At 38.1% G+C, this 25,048-nt stretch overlaps 1 protein-coding gene across 3 annotated transcripts in view; it reads left to right on the forward strand.

Moving 5' to 3' along the window:
- The window catches only part of LOC114652857 (WD repeat-containing protein 70), a 444,610-nt gene that overhangs the window by 274,670 nt on the left and 144,892 nt on the right, over positions 1 to 25,048 (forward strand). For all 3 annotated transcript variants that reach the window (XM_051928488.1, XM_051928489.1, XM_051928490.1), the window contains one exon: positions 7,959 to 8,133. In XM_051928488.1, the coding sequence (XP_051784448.1) occupies positions 7,959 to 8,133 (175 nt within the window). The remainder of the gene's footprint in view (positions 1 to 7,958; positions 8,134 to 25,048) is intronic.

A 25,048-nucleotide genomic window follows, 5' to 3' on the forward strand; every position in this document is an offset into this window, starting at 1 on the left:
GATGTTTTTCAGTGGCAGGAACTGGGAGACTAGTCAGGATAAAGGGAAAGATGACTGCAGCAATGTACAGAGACATCCTGGATGAAAACCTGCTCCAGAGCGCTCTTGACCTCAGACTGGGGCGACGGTTCATCTTTCAGCAGGACAACGACCCTAAGCACACAGCCAAGATATCAAAGGAGTGGCTTCAGGACAACTCTGTGAATGTCCTTGAGTGGCCCAGCCAGAGCCCAGACTTGAATCCGATTGAACATCTCTGGAGAGATCTTAAAATGGCCGATGCTTCCCATCCAACCTGATGGAGCTTGAGAGGTGCTGCAAAGAGGAATGGGCGAAACTGGCCAAGGATAGGTGTGCCAAGCTTGTGGCATCATATTCAACAAGACTTGAGGCTGTAATTGCTGCCAAAGGTGCATCGACAAAGTATTGAGCAAAGGCTGTGAATACTTATGTACATGTGATTTCTCAGTTTTTTTATTTTTAATAAATTTGCAAAAACCTCAAGTAAACTTTTTTCACGTTGTCATTATGGGGTGTTGTGTGTAGAATTCTGAGGAAAAAAATGAATTGAATCCATTTTGGAATAAGGCTGTAACATAACAAAAGGTAGAAAAAGTGATGCGCTGTGAATACTTTCTGGATGCACTGTGTATATGAAAATATATGCAAAAATATGACAATATAGAAAACTCTTGAACCAAAACATATATAAAACAAAAGGAAAACTAGAAGAAGAAAACATGTTTTCTTAGTCAAAATGTATGTTTTAAAATGTTTAAAAAGAAAAAAAAGAAAAAGAAAAGAAATTTCCCTGTTGATGGAATCATTCATTAAAAGGAATGAGTTACACAAACCTGAGTTTACATACCTTGAGACTTGAAGACACAAAGACTGTTTAAACAGGAGCAGTGAAACAATCTAAACATTTTAAGTGGTTGCATCAGTTGAGTTCAAACCCAAATTATTGACTAACTTCTTAAGCTCTTACTCCTTTGAAGAGAATTCCCCTTATGGAGGCCTGCTTTTGCTACGATGGATGAATTCAGCTTGTTGTTGTTTTTGCAATACAACCTGTTCTAGTTAAAATTGTATTAATATGACACTGGTTTTAGCACCAGTAAATATTTGCATTTTTCATTAAAATCATTTATTTTTAAAATGTTAGTTTCTTTTAATATATCAAACAAAAGTAACTGTTTTAAGGATTATGTTAAACTAGAGAAAGAGAGTCTTACACAGTGGTGATTTAAGTTTTATTTATTGTCTGCTTAAATAAATGTACTTTCACTTAGCTACTTGTATTATCTTCTAATTTAATATAAAGTTACTACGAATCTGGTTAATCTGGTTTATTTATTTAATGTTATATTTCAGCTGTAGTGGCACAAATGAAGAGGATTTGAAATAAGTATTACCAAACTTCAGATAACTGTATGTTATGTACATGTGAAATTTTAGGGCTAGTGGAATATAAAAGTGAAACTAACAACATGAGTACAGCTTATAATATTTCAAAATTTTCCAAAAATATATATATTTTTATTTTTTTTAAACCAGAGCATTACAATGACACGCTACTTAGTCAAACAAATAACAAACATTTTCTTTGACATGAATATAAAGAAAATTAAAGCAAAACAAAATGAATCCCCTTCCCATGATGAAGAAAGAAAAAGAGAGACGCAAGCAAAACTTTTTAAATATGATAAAACAATTAATAACATAAGAGAAACACTCACATGCTCAGAATGCATATTCTAAAATAATATTAATGAATTCTTGCCATGTTTTTTAAGAAAATCTTTTTGAGCAAAATTTGCATTATGTTTTACCATCTACTGAGTACCAGAGGTCTCCTCTATGGAAGCATATCTAACTAAGTGGACATTTACCCTGACTTCTTAACAAAGTAAAAATTGCTTTGGATTGCTGTGAGGTGTTCACACTTTGCATTGTTCCATAAAGAAAAGGAAAAAAAACATTTGTGCTTTGGCGAATCATCAACAAGAAAGAAATGATTAGCATGGAACTAAATGTTATAACAACTATTCTACAGAATTGTACAGTATTAAAATATATTAAGATAAATGGTATAAAGACTAAAATAATGATGCCAAATATTATACCTAATAAGTTAGAGAAAACAAACATGAATAATGTTCAGTGAAACTCCAAAGGTTCAAATTCACATCCAAAACTGAAAATCAACTCAAATGTTGAATTCAAAATAGATATAAATTCAACATGCAGCATATAAATTTGACTACACTAAGATGCGAAAAGGGGCTTAGAGAGAATGCAGAGGTTATTGTACATTCGTAATCAACAAAAAAACGTATGTACAGTATACTATATATAGACACTGAAAATAAAATTTCAGGGTACTTTTCAAGGACATTTGTTGTTCAAACAAAACACAAAAGAAAACTATACCAAAAACCAACAACATGAAAAGAAACTGAAACGAAGGGAGAAGTATGCAAAAGGTGTATTTTAAGTTTATGTTTGCAAACAACATTCTCCACATATCCATCAATTGAACATTGAAATAATTCTTAAAAAATTAAACTGGAAAATGTGCATTGCAAATACTAAGTTAGCTTTTTAGAAAAGAAATTAATCACTTGGTACATATACATATAATCTCTTCACAAGAACCAGCATCATACAGTGTATAAGCTTCCTTTTTGTAAAATCAGATCTTTGTTGAAAGACTCAAAAGGCCAACATCTTAAAGGAACCAAAACTAAATTTTACATAAAATTAAATATCAACCTTAGACCTAATACTTACTTCCAACCATAAAAACCAGCCGTGTGGAGATTAGAATTCTAAATAGCGTTAAAAGAGGATCCTCTGTCGACCAACAAGTCGACTATTTCCATCAAGGAGGTTAAAAGCTAAGGAACATTACTGTAGTGAAGACCACGTGACTTCCTCTTACAAACTAAAAATGTCATATATAAGCAATTATTGATGCAGACACCAGTAGCCTAATTGATGTTCATCGCTGCAAATTCTAATAGTGTCAAACTGAAAGAAGGAGATTTCCAGACAGAGACAGAGGGGGAGCCTTAGAAGATTTCCAGCAAGGTTAAATTTTACAACAACTGTCCCTAAGGAAAAAAGCCTCTGCTGAATAGCAGAATGTTGAAGCAAAGGGGAATCTAGTTGTACAGAGATGTGAGGAAGAAGAGGAATGTTGGTAGAGAGTGTCAATGTAAGAAACGTAGACCCACCAGACCCAAAACTAAACACTGAAGGGCACTATCAAAACATATGTTGAAGGGTTAAAAGTGACAATTAGAGTCAGAGACCAATTCCCAAGTGTGTTATTTACATGAGGTTGAATATAAACTGTGAGCAAACGTGAATTTGGTCTGTTGATAATTAGGAATTATTGACCCAAAATAGAGATTTTTGAAAAGCTGAAATCCATGCAATAAAAGGGGTAGAGGAAAGATCCTGTTGCCATACTGTTTTAATTGGTAATGAGTTGTTTGAATAGTAGTTTCCTCCAATATGCAACACCTTATTTTGGAATAGAGAGGTAGGTGTGTACCATTTTGGGCAAGGACCAAGATGTCTCTCCACAGTGTAGACAGCTGTTTTTTTCATTTACATAAACAATAATATGACTTCTGCTATGGAATGAACAAACAAGAGATAGCTTACCACACATTAATAAAACTGTATTTAGAGGTCAATTCTAAAGAAATAATAGATAAATGATAGAGTTTATTAAATAATCACAGAGTCTAAATGCAGGCTTTACAGAAGGAGCACCGATCAAGAGAAGTTTAGACATGCGTGAATACAGAGGAAAGGTTCTGAAGGTACACATACAGTAGGGCAAGAAATAGCAAACATTTTTAAATTATTCTATTACCTATTGGTCCTGGGTATGACGTTAAACTGCATCTGGCCCTGAAAGTGGTCCTCCAACTTGCAGGGAAATCATGGGGGTTGGTGGCAGGATTGGCACTCCAGCCACTGTAAAAAACTTCACAAAGCTTCGACCTACAGAAAGGACTCCTTTTTGCTCTCTGCGGGAGTAGCTCTGCTGCAGCCGCCCATAGGAAGGCTGCTAGCATCATGAGTGGGATGGGGGAAAGCCCTCAGGAGCCCCCATCCCTGGAAGAGTCAAAACTGTTGGAGAGCCAATAGGGTCAGGTCTGTTGGGAATCAACAAGCGTATAATGAGACTCAGATTACGGCACTCTCTGGGTGCCTTGTCTGTTGTCTCAGTGTGTGCTCCAACCATGGTGAGTGATGTCTCGGTGAGGGAGACATTTTATTCATAGCTTCGCTCTGTGTTTGATGGGTGCCCACGAGGTCACATTCCTCTGGTCATGGGTGACTTTAGTGCATCCACTGGCACTGACAGGGCTGGCTATGAGGATTGTCTCAGTCCCCATGGGTCTGGTGACCGTGGTGAAAGTGGCTCCATGTTCCTTGACTTTGCAAAATGTCAGGGGATGCAAATCGCTGGATCCTGGTTCCAGCGCCCTGAACTGCATTGTTGGACTCGGTACTCCAATACTGGTGGTGCGGTGAAGGAGATCGATCACATCCTCATGGGCAGATGCTGGAGGCTCTTGTAAAACTGCAGTCTACAGAAGTGCCCAATTTGTGAATTCTGACCACAGACTTGTTGTTGCTACTCTTAGGATCCAGCTTAGGTCCAGTAGGTTACCACCTACTAGGAAAATGAGCCTGGACTTGGCCAGACTCCAAGACCAGGCTGTTTCTAATGAGTTTGCATGCAGTTTGTGTGAGGAACTTGCAGATTTGGGTACGACTGCCAATCCTAATGTGATGTGGGAGACCTTCTGTGACGAGACCCGGAAGGTTGCTGAGAGTTGTGTTGGTGTTACCAGTGTTCCCAGAAGGAGGTGTTTCATCTCGCAGGGCACCCTGGATATCATTGAGAGGAGTCGCAGCGCATGACTCAATGGCAACTCGGGTCTGTGCGGGGAACTGAGAGGGACAGCTGCGAGGGCTCTGAGGGCAGATAAAGAGGTGTTTATTAGAGGAATCTGTGAGCAAGTGACACACCATCTCTGGTCTAGTGACCCACATCCTGCTTACAGAGGAATCGAAGCATTAAGCACATCTGAATCTGTTCCTCAGAGAGTCACAGTCAGGGCAGCTGATGGAACGGTCCTTACGGATGACACTACAGTTATGACCCACTGGGCTGGCTACTTTGAGCAGTTGTTCAAAGCTGATCCTCCGGCTAGGACGTTGGATATCTCTGGGTCCATGGTTCTTGAAGCTGATCCTCCAATTAGCTGGAAACCACCCAATCTCACTGAGATTGCACAGGTGATGAACCAGCTGAAGGGGGGGAAAGACTGCAGGGATCTGTGGTATCCGGGATGAACTTCTCCAAGCTGGTGGTAAGGCTGTCCTCCTGGCATTGCAAGCAATCTTTGCTTCCATTTGGGAGACTGGCATCATCCCAACTAACTGGAAAACGGGATTTGTCGTCCCTATCTGGAAAGGGAAGGATGATCGCCTGGATTGCAGCAACTACAGGGGGATAACACTGCTCTTGGTGCCGGGTAAGGTCCTTGCTAGGGTCGTCCTCAGTAGGATCCGTGATCACTTGCTGTACTACCAGCGACCGGAACAGTCTGGTTTTACGCTTAAGAAGTCTACCATCAACCGCATCCTGGCACTGAGGGTTCTCATGGAGCGCAAACGCGAATATTGGCAGAGTTTCTTTGCAGCCTTTGTCGATTTTCGCAAAGCATTCAACTCAGTTGATCAAGCTGCCCTGTGAGGACATCCTGAGGATTCACGGGATCCCCTCAAGGTTGCTGGATATCATGGACGGCCTGTACACTGGTACTGTGAGTGATATGCAGAGTGGAGGCAGGACCTCTGTGTTTTTCCCAGTTGATTCTGGGGTTCATCAGGGGTGTGTTCTTGCTCCTACTCTGTTCAATGCTTGTATGGACTGGGTGTTGGGCAAGGTTGTGGGGTCCAGCGGCTGTGGGGCTTCTGTTGGTGAAGAAAGGTTTATTGATCTTGACTTTGCTGACGATGCTGTGATCTTCGCAGAGTCAATGGAGGCTCTGATCAGGGCACTTGAGAGACTAAGCGAGGAGTCTGAGTGTCTGGGCTTGCGAGTGTCCTGGATAAAAAAACAAGATCCAGGCCATCAGCAGTGTGTCTGTTTGCAGAGAGAGTGTCGACCTTGTTGAGAGGTTTACTTACCTGGGCAGTGACATTCATGTCTCTGGTGACTCTTCCTATGAAGTCAGTAGACGGATTGGGAGAGCATGGGGGTCATGAGGTCACTGAAAAGGGGTGTGTGGCGCTCCCGATATCTATGCAAAAGGACGAAGGTCCCAGTCTTTAGAGTCCTGGTGCTTCCTATCTTGCTATATGGTTGCGAGACATGAACACTCTCCAGTGACCTGAGACGAAGACTGGACTCCTTTAGTACTGTGTCTCTCCTTGGGTACCGTTGGTTTGACTTTGTGTCGAATGAGCGGTTGCTTATGGAGTCCCAAATGAGGCACATTACCTGCATTGTGAGGGAGCGTCAGTTACGGCACTACGACCATGTGGCGCGTTTCCCCGAGGGTGATCCAGCTCGTAAGATCCTCATTGTTGGGAACCCGAGTGGCTGGGGGTTGCAAACTGGGATCCCGAGTTGTTTCGTTGTGTAGTGGGTGCGGCAACGCACTGTACCAGTGCATGCTCCCCAACTTGACTTGACTATTACCTATCTTCGACAGGTATTACGACTAACATATAGAAAAAGGATTTGAACAAACTAAGTTAATAAAAATAGGTGAACCTTTTGAACAAATGACGCAAGTGGATATACCCACAGATAAAGACACGGTGTTAATCCTTAACAAATAATTAGATAATGAAATGGATCCTTAAAGCTGAATAATAAAGGGGTTACAGTGAAAGAAGAATGAAAAACATTGAGAAATACTACTGGTGTTTAATATATCTCAGGAGTAAAAATTAAATCATGGCCTCAAGACTAAACCATGTTCAGGACTGAAGTAAAACTTGGTGGCTGAAAATGAGGCTCTATCAGAGCACCTAAGGGACTATATTGTGCTAAGTTTAAACACTAGCAAGTCTCTCAGTGGTGGTTATTGAAGTCACCATGCTAAGGATGTGGTTTAGCAATCTTTGGTTCTGTGTATTATGAGTTATTATTGATGTGTTTTGATGCTATAAAATATCAGGAAACTAATGCCTTACCAATAAACAGTGATGGGCAGGGGTATTAAAACTGATTACCAACTCCTTTTGTACTTTGGTTTGCTCTGTGGTTTAAAGTGATAGACCCAGTAGTAGTTATGGTCAGCTTTACATGCATTTGTGCACCAACTGCAATGTAACCAGGGAAGATATGTGTGTTATAGTATATAGTACACACACTCGGGTACATTGTCTAATCCTATTTCAAGGTGAGTACTTGTGAGAGGAGCCCTTCATTTTGTAGCATGGCTTTCAGGCAGTAATTGTGGCTTGAATACCACAGTTATCTATTAACACTGATTATGGCACTAAAGAGTGATGGCATGTTGCATGATGGTCAGACATACAACTAAAATTTCACTATACTCTGTATATGTTTACTTCAGTTTTATCTTGAATATGTAAAAAATAATGTGCAATAATTTATTGAAGCTATTTAAGTGAATGTTGCTATAAGGTACATAAAGACCATTAACCTGTTGTTCGCAGGTTATAAATCACTAAACTTTCTTAAATACATTTCACACAATTAAGTTCTCAAATACTAGTAAATTTACATGTTTTTTTTTTTTTTTTTAACTTTGTTTCAGCTCAGGCCAGATATACACTTTAAATGTGAATGTTTATTTTTATTTAATAATTTCTTGAATTTATTTAAATGATAAATTAATGGCTTTTATATGTCTGTATAGCTGATTTTTTTCCCCTTGCTTTTGTAGAACAGTCAGAACATGGGATATAAATGATGAAAAAAAACACAAGAATGTATTCAAGCCAAGATCCATGAAGGGCAAGAAGGTCATCCCAACCTGCTGTACCTATAGCAGGGATGGCAAGTTGATTGCTTCTGGCTGCCAGGATGGGACAATACATATTTGGGACAGGAACCTAAGTGTGAGTGTAGTATTATGTAAGGTCGTTATGTAGTAACTGCCCTTATCAGTGCTTTTGTTATTAATGGTTAATGATTTTTTTTATGTACAAAAAGATGGCATATATATAGTATTACTTTTTCTTTTGAAATAGCTGTTTAAAGTAAGTAGTAAGTTATGTTTGTGTAGATTGTATTACTGCATTATTTGGAATCCTGTTCTACTATTTACAGTAGATTATTTATTAACCTAATGCTCTTTTAGTATCTACAAATAAAATGCATTTTTCAATTAAAATGTACTCATCAGTTAGTGAATTAGTTATTCAGAACTCATAGCACATACTTTATAAGTCATAAGATTCCTATGGGGAAATGTAATACTAAAACTATGTTCATACTGTATAATGTAACTATTACAATTAACAAATGAAATACCTGAAAAATTGACTGGTAAAACATTTCTGTAGTATGTTGCACACATACATCAAAAGACCTAAGCCTCATCTAGAAATACAGCCTGCTCTGGTCTTTCTTATACAGAACCATACTGCTGTCAGACAGTCCAGTTAGCTGTTCTTATGGACTCTCAGGTACTTACAGCTCTTCACCACCTCCACTTCCTCCGTCTAGATGATGACTTGTCTCAGGGGTTCCTTGACTTGTCGTAAGGCCACTACCAATTCTTTTATATTGTGGAAGTTGAGTTTCAGGTGGTTCTCTCTGCACCAACATACCTAAACCAGTCTCCTCTACTCTGACTGGTCTCCATTATTAATAAAGCCTATAATGGTGGAGTTGTCTGAGAACTTCTGTAGATTGCAAGAGCTGGTACTATATTGAAAGTTCATTGTGTGGAGGGTAAACGGGAAGGGAGACGGGGAGATGCCCCAATATTACAAACCAACACAAACTCAGCCCTTGAGCCTCACAAATTGCCGTTTCTAGGTCAGCTGGTGCATGATCCAGGAGACAGTGGGGGCATCAAGATGTATAGCCCTTAGCGTTTTCCGTAGTCTGTGACGCAGGATATTGTTAAAAGCGGTGAAAAAATCAAAGAACATGATCCTGAGTGTGGTGTCAGTTTTGTCCAGTTGTTAGTAGGCACTAAGGAGCATATAAAACGTAGCATCTTCGACATCTATATGTGCCAGGTAGGCAAACTACAGATGATTAGCATGGACTATAACCTGGGGTTGGAGCTGTTTCAGGACCAGTCTCTCAAAGCCCTTCATAATGTATAAAGTGAGAGTAACTGGTCTAAAAGTCTTGGAGTTACCCTTTTTTGGCACTGGTCCATAACTAAATTAAAATTGCCATGTTAAAGTGCAAGGAAAAAAAACGGTGGTTACGGTGTTAACATCTGATGGCATCTGGTACAAAAAAAACTATAACAGCAGACTTGTGCTAAAGGTGGTCAGCAGGTTGATTGGGATGTTACACAAGGTATGAGAGGCATTGTTCCAGATAGTTCGAGCATAGCCAACACCTTTCTCTCAGTTGCCGACTTCAGGCAGTCCAGGCAAATGTCCAGAACAGACCAACCAGTCTTTCTAATGAATTTGTTAATATCAGAAAAAGTTGTTAGAAAAATATAGATCATATTTGTTTGACATTACAACTTGTTAATCAAAATAGTTTGTCTCTTCACAATAATTGTCACTGATATCATTTTAAGCTTTATTCCCCATGATACTCAGGTTCAACTACACAATGCTGGTTATGATATAATTATTGTTTAGTTTACCTCATTGTAAAATTTTGTTTGACCCTGACATATTCTTTTGAAATGTTTGGATGAAAAAGACCTAAATTTAAAGATTTGTTAGAATTGCTAAGTTTGTTGTGGAAATCCCTTTTCGTATCTTTATAGAACACAGCTTTGTATCTGTAAATCTTAAGCATGTGAGTCACTGCTGCACTGCAGTTGGATAATGCATGTTTAGTGAGTCATAGTGGGGTCTCTCTTTTTCTAAATGCTTTCAGATCTAGGCTTGTTTAATATATCAAGCTGCTCTGTATATATGTCAGCCATAGTGATGTGCCCTATACCCTCAAAGGTATGCAAGAAGATTAATAAATTGTGCAACTGCAGTCCAAGGCAGTGATCCTTATCCCTTCGATTTCTGAATACCATTTAAATTGTATAATTTTGTCATATATCCCACAACTTTATGCGTGGAATGAACTATAAATTTTACCAAGAAATTGGTATGTCAGGGCCACTTACTACTGTCTGCAGTATAAGAAACTTTGACTTTGAAATACAGAACATTTTACCAGATGTTTAAATGTCTGTTCAAGAACGAAGGAAATGCATTTTCAAGTTTAAATTGATAAAGGTCTAAATACAAACTTATGTACTTTTGTGTTAAATCTGTTTTAACATTGTTTGAAGTTACTCAACAGATATTTTTGTGTTTACTGAAGAATCTTGTTCTCTATGCTTTTCAACTGTTCCATTTTTGACAGTGGTAGTAGACATCCAGTTGTTATCATTTAATGTATCATTATATATCAATTTAGTTTTTTTCTCTTTGATTTTTGATGTGAGTACATTATTATTTACTGTATGCTGCAGTTTTGCTAGCTCATTTTAAATCTAGTCTGCCTATCACTTAAATATACTCTGAAGTGTTCAGTATGGTGTATTTAAAGTGCAGTCATAGCCAGAAAAAGTTGAATCAGCATCCTGATTTCTATGAGGTTTGAGCAAAGTGTGCTTTTTGATTTAATTCAGTGTTTTATAGGAGAAAAATGAGTGATTCTTTCACATTTTTGGGAGATGGGAGCATCAGGAGAAAAATTCCTGGAAGCTCTAGTGGAAAAGAGGATTGTGGCAAAAATGGGTGCCATAATGAAAAGTCCCTTCATTCCCCTTCGGGGGCGTTCTCTTGGAGCATTTTCAGCCACAGGCTCATTCCATCACGGTGTGCTGAAAAGCGCCTCTGAGGGTCTTTTCTGCCACTGCTATTAGGGAATTCAATGCTTCCATTTGATGTACTCGTTAAATTTATTTTTATTGATTGATTTACAGTATTTGCTTATGTATTGATTAATTGATTGGCTGTATTATCTGTCATGTGAGTCTGTATTCTTGTTTTTGTTTCTGCTGCTGTATTTGAATTTCCCAATGGGATTAATAAGATTAATCTAATGTAAGTTTCAGAATGAACTACACGGCATTTTTAAAACTATGGTCAAGCTATTGTGTGTAACTTTTGCCTTTCTTTTTGGTAACCTCTTTTTAACACAGTTCATGATTTTGGTTTTTTAAAACCATTAAAAATGTAATCTTCTTTTTTATTGATTTGATTTCTGTATTGCTCTTAATGCTGCTGGAAAAGGCTACAGTCCCTTTACACGTGATAACAGATACATGAATTATATTATATTTTCATAAGTAATTGTTCCAAGCATTCCTACACACTGTTTAAAAATATATAACATTTCACTGTGTTAAATATTTAAATTACTGATTATTTTCTGCAACCTGTAAGGAATCCCTGTACTTTTGCTTATGCTGTTGTGATCTAAGGCTATATGCTCTTCAGACAGCAGAATGATGTCAAAAGCAGGAAATCTTTTTAATTTTGTTGGGTTCCAGCAGGGCTTACTGAAGCCAACTGTAGTAGTGTAGGCTTGTTGAAGCAGTTTATTTTCATTTGCTGGTGCACAGTATTACATTGCAAGATGGAATCATATTCAGTACTCTAAATGAAAAATGGATGTATCCTATACTTTTAGCTGTAAATAAATATTTTTGATCAATTGCTCAGTTGACTAAATTATACTGCCTAATCTTCGTGGTCTACATTTCAAAAGACCTTGTGACACAAGGAATGGGTGTGCACAGAATCAGAATTCTGTTGTTAAGTGATAACAATTAAGAATGAAATGTTCTTAACTGGAAGTAGTAGGTAAAGCAAATAAACAAAAAAAGAATTTAGCTCAGATCATAAACGTAAATATTCTTTAATGTCATGCTTTGAATATTAGGCTGTCATATACTTGTATAGCATCCTAGTTATTCCAAATATAGGTTGTTAAAAATAGCAACCTTACTTTCAATTTTAGCTACCAGAAGGTGATACCTGGTTGTCAGGCAATTGCAGCCACTTTTAAAAGTGTTGATAGAAAGAATTGATAGCCCTGCTCAGATAGAATGTAATTTTGCTTGTTCTGTCTGTTTTTTTTTTAACTTTTATATAAGAAATGGTACAAGATATAGCACAGTGTTTTTGAGGAGGACAGGACAAAGCTGTAATGCCATACTCTAAATCTATTAATATCAAATATGGCTTCATTATAATGTAATACATTCATATACAATATATTTTAAATAATTTTAGGGCATACACATAATGCATTTTTTGTTTTCATTTAAAAAGCACTGTTAGCGGTTTCTTTAATGCAGATAATACAACATTTAAATGTAAAAGGAACAAAGATTTAAAAAAAATTTTTTCAAGATTTTGGAGCTAAGATCAGGAATTTTCACAACAAAAATATGTACCGTTAAGATAGTTTTTCAAGTGTGCATTATAAAGCAAAAAATCTACTTTCTACAATTTTAAATCAAAGTCTCTTCCAATAGTTTCTATTACATTCACAGTATGCAGACAACTTTAAAGTTTAGTTTTGTTGTTGTTGTTACAAAATGCTCAAGTGTTGCTTTTCATTTTGCTTTATAAATGTACAGCATTCTGTGTACCAGATTCATTTAGGTGTGTATGTAGATCATAAAGCAATAGCAAAATATTTATTCAGAGATATCTTCACAATAAAAAGACATTTCCTCAATGATATGCAAGTTTAAAAATATTTACAAAATATAATCATTAACTTGTCCTGAGATGTATAAATTATTGCTGGCCAAGTTTGGGTCAGTCACAGTAAAGTGTGCATTAAAAAAGATAACACAAGAACCTTCTGCGCTCCCAGAAGCTATCCATCTTTGCTCAGAGTCTCAAGACTGATTACTACCCATTAATAACAACAGTTGTATATAAACAATTTAAAGGCCAAGGCTATCTACTAAAAAAAACGTGCCTTAGTGTGGCATTAAAAATATGAATAAGCATGTATATCAGAGATTTTACATTTTGTGAATTTCCCCTTGGGATTAATAAATCTATCTATCTATCTATCTATCTATCTATCTATCTATCTATCTATCTATCTATCTATCTATCTATCTATCTATCTATCTATCTATCTATCTATCTATCTATCTATCTATCTATCTATCTATCTATCTATCTATCTATCTATCTATCTATCTAAAAACTTTGCTGCATTACAATACTGTTTTTCTACCCTGGTCCTTTTTTTGTGACTGTTGATGAGTGCTCACTTATTCAGTGATTCTCAATGATTCCCCTACTTCACAAAATTTTTCAGTATACATTGTTTTTATTTTTGCAATTACAGTAAAATTGCAGTTAATTTTTATTTGAATATAAATTAATGTTTCAGCAGTTTCCTGACACTAGTACTTTCATAAAGAAATGTTTAAGAGTTTACACAGCAATACATAAGTGCTATATGAGTGTAATAAAAGTGCAGATAAAGAGGCAAATTTAAAATTATAATTCCAGTTTCACTTTTAATTTAGAATTCTTGCAATCCAGATACTTAATTTGTGTAGGTCTAATGTAGTCGCCTGTGAGCTGAACTATCCTACTGTATACTGTATGTCATTTTAGTTAAGCACATCATTGCTCTTTATGTTTGCCATTGGTTATTCTGACCTGTGCAGCATATGACAAGCACCACTAATTAAATTACTCTATATAGTTTAATTACTAATTAAATCTATTTTTTTGAGTTATTATGTGAATTTCCCCCTGGGATTAATAAAGTATCTATCTATCTATCTATCTATCTATCTATCTATCTATCTATCTATCTATCTATCTATCTATCTATCTATCTATCTATCTATCTATCTATCTATCTATCTATTATTTAATCATTTTGAACTAAGACACACAACAAGAACACAGAAACAGGAAATTGTATGATACAGAGAATCAAAGTACTAAAATTAACTTTTGTGTGATGTTGTGCAGCCCTGGAGCTTAGACAATACACAGTTATTAATGTAATTTGTACAGCAGTAATTTAAACACTGAGTGAGGTTCAGTATGTTATACTAATCAACTAGACTTAAGCACCCCATATTAAAAGCCAAGTAAAACTGCACAATTAAATCTATGTGCAATCTTTTAGAAAGGTTATGACCTAAACAATTCCTGAAGCTGGACCTGAGGCAGGATGTTCATGTCAGAAATTTATTGGGGCAAGTCTTTTTGGCTAAGAGATTTGGTGACTCACACAAGTTCTCTACAAAGAAAATAGATTTGAGACAAATACGCAGAGCTAACTTGCTAGAAACACAACTACAGTGGTGTGAAAAACTATTTGCCCCCTTCCTGATTTCTTATTCTTTTGCATGTTTGTCACACAAAATGTTTCTGATCATCAAACACATTTAACCATTAGTCAAATATAACACAAGTAAACACAAAATGCAGTTTGTAAATGGTGGTTTTTATTATTTAGGGAGAAAAAAAAATCCAAACCCTGTGTGAAAAAGTAATTGCCCCCTGAACCTAATAACTGGTTGGGCCACCCTTAGCAGCAATAACTGCAATCAAGCGTTTGCGATAACTTGCAATGAGTCTGTTACAGCGCTCTGGAGGAATTTTGGCCCACTCATCTTTGCAAAATTGTTGTAATTCAGCTTTATTTGAGGGTTTTCTAGCATGAACCGCCTTTTTAAGGTCATGCCATAGCATCTCAATTGGATTCAGGTCAGGACTTTGACTAGGCCACTCCAAAGTCTTCATTTTGTTTTTCTTCAGCCATTCAGAGGTGGATTTGCTGGTGTGTTTTGGGTCATTGTCCTGTTGCAGCACCCAAGATCGCTTCAGCTTGAGTTGACGAACAGATGGCCGGACATTCTCCTTCAGGATTTTTTGGTAGACAGTAGAATTCATGGTTCCATCTATCACAGCAAGCCTTCCAGGTCCTGAAGCAGCAAAACAACCCCAGACCATCACACTACCACCACCATATTTTACTGTTGGTATGATGTTCTTTTTCTGAAATGCTGTGTTCCTTTTACGCCAGATGTAACGGGACATTTGCCTTCCAAAAAGTTCAACTTTTGTCTCATCAGTCCACAAGGTATTTTCCCAAAAGTCTTGGCAATCATTGAGATGTTTCTTAGCAAAATTGAGACGAGCCCTAATGTTCTTTTTGCTTAACAGTGGTTTGTGTCTTGGAAATCTGCCATGCAGGCCGTTTTTTGCCCAGTCTCTTTCTTATGGTGGAGTCGTGAACACTGACCTTAATTGAGGCAAGTGAGGCCTGCAGTTCTTTAGACGTTGTCCTGGGGTCTTTTGTGACCTCTCGGATGAGTTGTCTCTGCGCTCTTGGGGTAATTTTGGTCGGCCGGCCACTCCTGGGAAGGTTCACCACTGTTCCATGTTTTTGCCATTTGTGGATAATGGCTCTCACTGTGGTTCGCTGGAGTCCCAAAGCTTTAGAAATGGCTTTATAACCTTTACCAGACTGATAGATCTCAATTACTTCTGTTCTCATTTGTTCCTGAATTTCTTTGGATCTTGGCATGATGTCTAGCTTTTGAGGTGCTTTTGGTCTACTTCTCTGTGTCAGGCAGCTCCTATTTAAGTGATTTCTTGATTGAAACAGGTGTGGCAGTAATCAGGCCTGGGGGTGGCTACGGAAATTGAACTCAGGTGTGATACACCACAGTTAGGTTATTTTTTAACAAGGGGGCAATTACTTTTTCACACAGGGCCATGTAGGTTTGGATTTTTTTTCTCCCTAAATAATAAAAACCATCATTTAAAAACTGCATTTTGTGTTTACTTGTGTTATATTTGACTAATGGTTAAATGTGTTTGATGATCAGAAACATTTTGTGTGACAAACATGCAAAAGAATAAGAAATCAGGAAGGGGGCAAATAGTTTTTCACACCACTGTATATTTTTCTCCCAACTATCTCTCATCTGTCAGCAGTACACAGTAGATAAAATACATGTAAATTTACTTCTGGGATTTTATGATGTTATTCTGAATACCATTGTATCAACCAGTATTGGGTAAGCATGATTAGTAGCTGATTCCCTGTCAGTTTTAATGGGCATGCTCTGGCGTCTTTGACCATCAAGGTTATACCATGTGAGGTTATACCAGCATTTGAAAATTAACTATTTTCCAGTCAGGGGATTATATTTCTTTTCATTAAACCCATTGTGTATGTGTGTCAAGTGTGTAAATCCTGAAAAGCCTTTCAGTCCTGCCACTGTGCGAAGAATTATTAGTAAAGTCTTACTTCAAGATGCGTACCTTGGTCTCAGAGTTCTGTATACAGTATGTTCTATAAAGCTGTTTAATACATTAGATGGGTGCCAGAGAATCAGAAGTGCTTTCTCTAAAAAATCAAGTCAAAAGCTAAATATAGAAAACTATCTGGTAAACTTATCTCTTGTCAATAATAAATAGCTCGTCAAGACAAAATGAGTATGTTCCACAAAAGTAATCAAATTCTTAATGGAAAACCAGATGAAAGACATCACCAGTCCACACAACACTGAACACTGAATGGAAAAGGTTAGATATCATAAACTGCTTTACATCAATTAAAATAAATTATGAAGCTTAGTAGTAGTATTGCATGTACAGAGTACAGTGAAATTCTTACTTGCACGTCCAACCAACATACAACACATCACCATTCTCAGCATCATTACATGCTAAGTATTAGCTAGACAGTCAGATGTTGCTTTGCTTCTGATGATTATTTATTACTTTCTCTGGTATATTTCTGATATATTTTATTACTGTACTTTTCAATTTTTTTTCTCTGTCACTGTGACGGTGTGGGTTGGCTCCTTGCTTCCTCTTCCATAATGGGAGCCTATTGAACCTGACACCGTTGATAACGTAACCAGATGAGTATGGCTGATGAGGACAAAACACACATGAAGCAAGGGGAAGGTGCAAATCAAAAAAAAAAAAAAAAACATCAAAATGTTCCAAAAGTGCAGTGCTAAAAAAAAATAGTTCAATAAATAAGTAATCCAATTAAAAACAAAGGTGAATTTGAGGTTAAAATCAAAATAAAAAGCACATCCATTAAAAAATGAGGTTAAAACCAACTGACAGGAAAAATCCTGGTGCTTTGATCTTTTAACTGGCGGTTCCTCTGCTTATCCCATTTGGGCCTTGCAGCTGAGGAGTCGTCCTAACAGCAGACACAGCTGTCCTTCCTCAGGTCCAGGTCCCTTCTGTCCCATGGCTACTGAAAGGCTTCCTCTCTGGACCTCTGCTTGGGTCCCCAACGGCCAGGGCGTTCAGACTGGAGCTCTCCACCCAAGCCTCCTCGATCCCTGCTGTGTTCCTGGTCTTCTGCGGCGGGCTGTATAAACTCCCGGTCACTCCTCCTCCTCATTACAGCTCAGCCAGAGTGACCCATTCCAACCTGCACTCCCGAGTGTCGGCCACACACTCCTCTTCAGGGTGCACTTCCCTGCTGCCTGCTTTCTCTCCCTCTAGCCTACTCTCTTCAGCTTGCTCACTACCGCTCCAGCTCCTCCCGCCTCCTACTTTCTTCTCTCTTTCACCCTTTAACCTCTGTTTTCTCTTTTTGTTTTCCTTTCTCAATTACACACTTCTCGCATTCGCGCATCCCTTTTAAACTGTGGACATGGCACAGCTTTGGTAATGAGCAGCTCCCGCTGTCAATTAGGGTTTCGGACAATACTACAACCATGCACTAAGTGCAGGGCCGTCTGCTCCCATATCGCACATGGCAACCACTCGCAACACACAAAGATGCGAATGTTGCAATTATTTAATTAAAATGCCATGGACCTCACTTTACCACACTCACATCTGTACTAACAGCCAAATGTCTGTGACAACATGTAAAAATGATAAAAAAATAAAATATCCTATTAAATGGTAAAATCACAGCCCTATGACAAAACTAGAAAGCCTATAAATGAACTTATAACAATAAATTCTGTATTATACATTTGTTTTACCATATTCAACTTTCTTATTTGCATGTAATTAATTATCCAATGTTTTCTTACAAATTCAAGAAACTAAGCCCATGTTCTATTGCAAAACCAGGAAAACTCTCCATTAAACCATAGATTTGGTATTTTTCAAATCAAAGTTATTTCTTGAAAATTATGGTACATTATAATTTGCCACATGAAATTGTGTTGTTTTTTTTTATAAAAGTTAAAAAAAGACCTATATTGTTCTTGTGCCTTATAATGGAGGCAAAAGATAATAATAATAGACACCTGCATGCAGTCAAGAATTTTATCCAGTATTGAACTGGGAGTTGAGATTGCATATATATTTCACAAAAGTGAACCTACGTCATTTTAGGATGGAAGAAAAAGCAAAACATATTTGTGAGATTCAGCCATTTTAACAGGATATTGGCTGTGTGCTTGACTTTCTAGCTCGTCTTCATTCATGGCACCCTTTAGAACCAGAGGCATAGATTCGCCTCAAAGAGTCACCTCCAAGAGGTGTTACTAACATTGTTCAATGTAGATGCCCAGATGTGAACTACTGTGTTTTTTCTGTAGAGAACTAGACAACAATTGAACACTGAAACACTGAAAAAATTACACTTGCCCTCACTCAGACTTTCATTATACAGAAGCTTATTCCTGCCACTCTAAAATATTTTTATACTGTAGCCTTATTTTGCAAACATATTACCTACTACTACATGGGATTTGCATATCCCCCCTGTGTTTGTTAATTGATCATTATTAATGAGTGTCAGTGAGTTTATTCCCTCAAAAACTTTGTCCTCAGCTCATTTATTTTCATATCCTTAGTAAGAGCGACTCAGCATTAGCTATTAAATTCAATGATTAGTTTGTGGTGCCTCAATCTGTTTCATAGTGGTTTGACTCTATGGTACACTGTCCCTTTTTCATTTTCTAATTTGTTTTTTTTTTTTTTTTTCTTGTGTGTACACGACATGCCTCAAGAAGTAAAGCTGTATTGATTCGCCCTGTGTACTTACCCTGTGAGATGGTATCAATGTGCAGGTGGCTTGGCTGTTTCAAAACTCTAAGAATTTTATAAAAACTGCACTGCAGTGTAAACAGTTCAGTCTGGATTTATTGTCATGTGTACAAAGTACAATGAAACTCTTATAATTTTACTTTGAAACTTGATGCTGTTCGGTGTGACTCTCACTGAGTAGGCTATGTAAAATGACACAGGATGTTCTTCTTCTCTCGGCTGCTCCCGTTAGGGGTTGCCACAGTGGATCATCTTCTTCCATATTTTTCTGTCCTCTGCATCTTGTTCTGTTACACCCATCACCTGCATGTCCTCTCTAACCACATCCATAAACCCCTTCTTAGGCTTTCCTATTTTCCTCTTCCTGGCAGCTTTATTCTTAGCATTCTTCTCCCAAAAACTCAGCATTTCTCCCCTGCACATGTCCAAACCAACACAATCTCGCCTCTCTGACTTTGTCTCCCAACCGTCCAACTTGAGCTGACCCTCTAATGTACTCATTTCTAATCCTATCCATCCTTGTCACACCCAGTGCAAATCTTAGCATCTTTAACTCTGCTACCTCCAGCTCTGTCTCCTGCTTTTTCTGGTCAGTGCCACTGTCTCCAACCCATATAACATAGCTGGTCTCACTACTGTCCTGTAGACCTTCCCTTTCACTCTTGCGGATACCCGTAAGTCACAAATTACTCCTGTCACTTTTCTCTACCCATTCCACCCTGCTTGCACTCTCTTTTTCACCTCTCTTCTGCAGTCCCCATTACTCTGTAGTGTTGATCCCAAGTATTTAAACTCATCCACTTTTGCCAACTCTACTCCTTGCATCCTTACCATTCTACTGACCTTCATTCCTCTCCTCTCTAGAGCATATCTCCACCTCTCCAGGGTCTCCTCAACCTGCTCCCTACTATCACTACAGACCAGAATGTCATCAGTAAACATCATAGTCCACAGGGACTCCTCTCTAATCTCGTCTGTCAACCTGTCCATCACCACTGCAAATAAGAAATGGCTCAGAGCCAATCCCTGATGTAATCCCACCTCCACCTTTAATGCATCCGTCACTCCTAATGCAGACCTTACCACTGTCACAGTTCCCTCGTACATGTCCTGTACAACACTTACATACTTCTCTGCTACTCCCAACTTCTTCACACCATACCACAGCTCATCTCAAGGCACCTTGTCATATGCTTTCTCCAGGTCCACAGAGACGCAATGCAACTCCTTTTGGCCTTCTCTATACTTCTCCATCAACATCCTCAGAGCAAACAACACATCTGTGGTGCTCTTTCTTGGCATGAAACCATACTGCTGCTCACTAATCATCACCTCACTTCTTAACCTAGCTTCCACTACTCTTTCCCATAACTTCATGCTGTGGCTCATCAATTTTATTCCCCTGTAGTTATTACAGTCCTGCACATCCCCCTTATTCTTAAATATCGGCACCAGTACAGTTCCTTTCTACTCCTCAGACATCATCTCACTTTCCAAGATTCCATTAAACAATCTGGTTAAAAACTACACTGTCATCTTTTCTAAACACTTCCAAGCTTCCTCAGGTATCTCATCTGGACCAACGGCCCTTCGATTTTTCATCCTCTTCATAGCTGCCCATACTTCCTCCTTGCTAATCCATTGCACTTCCTTATTCACTATCTCCACATCATCCAACCTCTTCTTCTGTCACATTCTCTTCATTCATCAGCCTCTCAAAGTACTCTTTCCATCTGCTCAACACACTCTCCTCGCTTGTGAGTACGTTTCCATCTTTATCCTTTATCAATCTAACCTGCTGCACATCTTTCCAACTCAACCTTGTAGTCTTCCTTTTTCAAATTCCACCATTTGATTCTTGGCTCTTCCCTCACTCTCTTCCTCATCTTGATGTCCAACGTTATCCTACAGACCACCATCCTATGCTGCTTAACTACACGTTTCCCTGCCACCACTTTGCAGTCTTTAATCTCCTTCAGATTGACTCTGCTGCATAGGATGTAATCTACCTGTGTGCATCTTCCTCCACTCTTGTACGTAACTCTATGTTCTTCCCTCTTCTTAAAATATGTATTCACCACAGTCATGTCCATCCTTTTGGCAAAATCCACTATCATCTGACCTTCTTCATTCCTCTCCTTGACACCATACCTACCCATCACCTCCTTGTCTCCTCTGTTCTCTTCACCAACATGTCCATTGAAATCTGCTCCAATCACCACTTTCTGTCCCTTGGGTATACAGTTCATCACTTCATCCAACTCGCTCCAAAAATCTTCTTTCTCCTCCATCGCACACCCAGCTTGCGGGGCATATGCACTAACACATTCATCATCACACCTCCAATTTCCAGCTTCATAATCATTACTCTCTCTGACACTTTTTTCACCTCCAAAACACTCTTGACATAATGTTCCTTCAGAATATCCCCTACCTCATTTCTCCTCCCATCCACACCATGATAGAACAATTTGAATCCACCTCTGATCAACCTGGCCTTACTCCCCTTCCATTTAGTCTCTTGCACGCACAATATATCAACCTTCCTTCTCTCCATCATAACTGCTAGCTCTCTACCCTAACCAGTCATACTGCCAACATTCAAAGTTCCTACCCTCAGTTCTACTCTCTTTACTTTCCTCCTCTCCTCCTGCCTCCGGACACGTCTCCCCCCTCTTCTTCTCCTTCTCCTTCTCCTTCTTCTTCTTCTTCTTCGTCGTCTTCAGCCAACAGTAGCCCAGTTTCCGCCAGCACCCTGTTGGCTAACAGTACTGGTGGCGGTCGTTATTAACCCGGGGCTCGACTGATCTGGCATGGAAATTTGTATTGTTGTCCGCATATTGATTTGGCAAAATTTTACACCGGATGCCCTTCCTGACATAACCTTCCCCATTTATCTGGGCGTGGGACCGGCACGAAGAAACACACTGGTTTGTGCATCCACTGTGGCTGGGTTAAAAAAAGAACTCGGGATGTAATAGGTGATAAGTAAGCACAAATGTGAAAAATTAATCATATGATTTGAGTATACATCTTTCTTTTGTTCAAACCCATGGCAGAACATTAGCATTGAATGAACAGAATTGCAGAAACACAACTAGCTTAAATACACATCCTGAAGCTCTTGAAAATCTGCAAATTTGTGAATAAGGGGTTGAGGTACATGTGTGTATTGGTATTGTTCAAAACTCCACTCACGACACTTGTTGCAAGTAACATGTCTTTACCTGAAGGATATAGTACCACAAAATCTGCAATAAAATGTATTAGTTTCAGTTTATTTATGTTGTCACAGGCATTCCTTAGAAATGCAGAAGCAGGGCAAGCTCAAGGGTCCATGGCAAACCTAGTCACTATTATTGGATTTGGTGATCAGAGTGCATTCATATTTGTATATGAAATCAAAGAGTGTTATCCTTGGTGATGAAACATGTTCATATATGCATGTTATGCAGGACATGCTAAAATGACAATTCAAATGGGGGGATTGGGTGGGCATGGCGGTTTGTTGACTTGGGCACTCCTCAAGTCATGGCACACCTAGGCCAGTGCCTGCTTGACCTTAGCCTAGAGCCAGCCTTGTGCAGACATTATGTTGTCTTACTTTGAAACCTTTACTCCTTCAAAGTAAACATTTTCAGTAAGTTTAATGGCTTTTTTATGTTTGTCCTTTACCTCCATTATAAACCACAAGAACAGACTAGGTAATTTTTTTTTAATTTATGAAAAAGTCATCACTTTAGAGTGCAATTTTCTGTGGAAAATGAATATATACCATGGTAGTCAAGAAATAGCTTTGACTTAAAATATATCGAACTTCTCCTTTAACTTATATGTTTATGTTGTCATATCCTAACTTTGTGTTTACAAAGAAGCAGTTATCCTGTTTTATAATCATTGTGTTTGTGACTAAACTGTATTGATTATTATATTTCACAAACTGACACTGGTTCATTTATCTTGAAAGCATTCTAATAGCTGGAAGTCCAGATCCATAGAGAAAGATGAGGGAACATGTAGCAGGAACCTTTATTTGAGACTTTTAATAAATGACTTATGTGTGACCCTATCCACACCTTTCCTTACAAAACCCTTAGGTAACACAGTAGAATCATTTCTTTTCAATAATCCTCCCTATATAACCAAATATGCCAGAAGATACCAAAAGGAGTTATCATGCAGTATAAATAAGAAGTAAAAATGATTGTATAAACATTTGTAAAGACTGAGTATGACATGCAAAATATCACTAGCAGTACTTCTAATATGTATTATGATAAATGTATGGTATTTCATAACATTTAAAATGATGCACTACAAAAAAGGTCAGTTTATTAATGATATCAATTGTCCAGCATGCAGTTAATCACTTTTTTTGCATGTTGTCCTTTACAGAATTATCCTAAATGAATCTGCTTTAAATCAGTCAATTAAATAATAAAGATATTACAAAAATGATAAAATAATGAAACTTCTTATAAATCAAGGTCTTTTCAAGCTGCTCCATGAAATTAAAACAAATCAAAGAGCCACTGTTATGCTGCTCATGCTGGACCTAGGTTATCACCAATATGTGTGTATTAGCTTATTCACACTTTATCATTGCTACAATTGTTACAATATTACTTATTTTATTAAGGTGATGCAAAGTGCCGACAAACACTTCATTACCAGTGAGATGCCTGTAGCTTCACATAAATCTGGAAGTGCCTTTGTAGTCTGGAGCATAGTATTGAGTCAAAAAGTCTAATACAGTCAGTAAAGTAGATCATCTGTTAGCCTGATGTTCTTTCACATTTCTGTACCCATCAAAATGTACTGGATTTCTGTTTTCCCTGCATTCTCCCATTTTTTGATTGAGGACTGTAGCGTGCTTATACACATCAGATTTCTAACTTTTGCTTTTGTCTGGTGTTTCAGCAAAAGTTTTGAATCGTGATATTTATAAATTTATGTAGCATTTTTAACACATTTTTATATTAGCATGGTCATTCTATATTCTGTAGTCATTTTCAGTTGCCAAATTGTGAACATTTCCAAATGTGTATATTATGTCTGTAATGTTTACAAATTGCTGCTGTAGGTTGGCACCCTGCCTGGGATTGGTTCCTGCCTTGTGCCCTGTGTTGGCTGGGATTGGCTCCAGCAGACCCACGTGACCCTGTGTTCGGATTCAGCGGGCTGGAAAATGGATGGATGGATGTTTACAAATTGCTTTGCATCTGGCTGGAGCTGTCTTCACTGTGCTTTCTCTCTTTTCTACTACTGAACTTTTTATAATTTTTATTCATTAATTGTTTTTTGCACTTTTCTTTCTTCTTTTTTCAATCTTTATTTTTACAGTGTTTGTTGTGGAATAGCGCCCAAACCTTACACCAGCTGTTAAAGACTGAAGTCAAAGGCTTCTTTTTTTTGGGTGCATACACTGTCAGCATGGTGCTGTCAGATCTAAACAATAGCATGGCGAATTGCTCATGTTCTGAAGTGACTTGAGCTGCAGGTGGAAGTCCCATTTTACTTATGGTGACAAGTAGAGTTGCATTGTGGTGCAGAGCAGTCTATTAGCCGGCGAAAGCACTGTAAAGAAGCTGTCTGTTGCTACAATCCTGCCTTTGTCCAGTCTGATAGCAGTCACAGGACTTTGTATCTTTGATTGCTGATACAACAAACAGTTCTGAGCAGGCATCAGTCAGAGTGCTGCTCTTGTGAAAAGAATGGAGATAAATGCCATCAACTCAGGGAGGGAGAGACAAGTTCGTTATACCGTATAAACGTCACTGAGAGTATAAAACTGAATAATTAAAAAACAAGAGCTAACTTTTACAAGTAGCCAAAATTT

Source organism: Erpetoichthys calabaricus, chromosome 5 (assembly GCF_900747795.2).
Source record: "Erpetoichthys calabaricus chromosome 5, fErpCal1.3, whole genome shotgun sequence".
Lineage (NCBI taxonomy): Eukaryota > Metazoa > Chordata > Cladistia > Polypteriformes > Polypteridae > Erpetoichthys > Erpetoichthys calabaricus.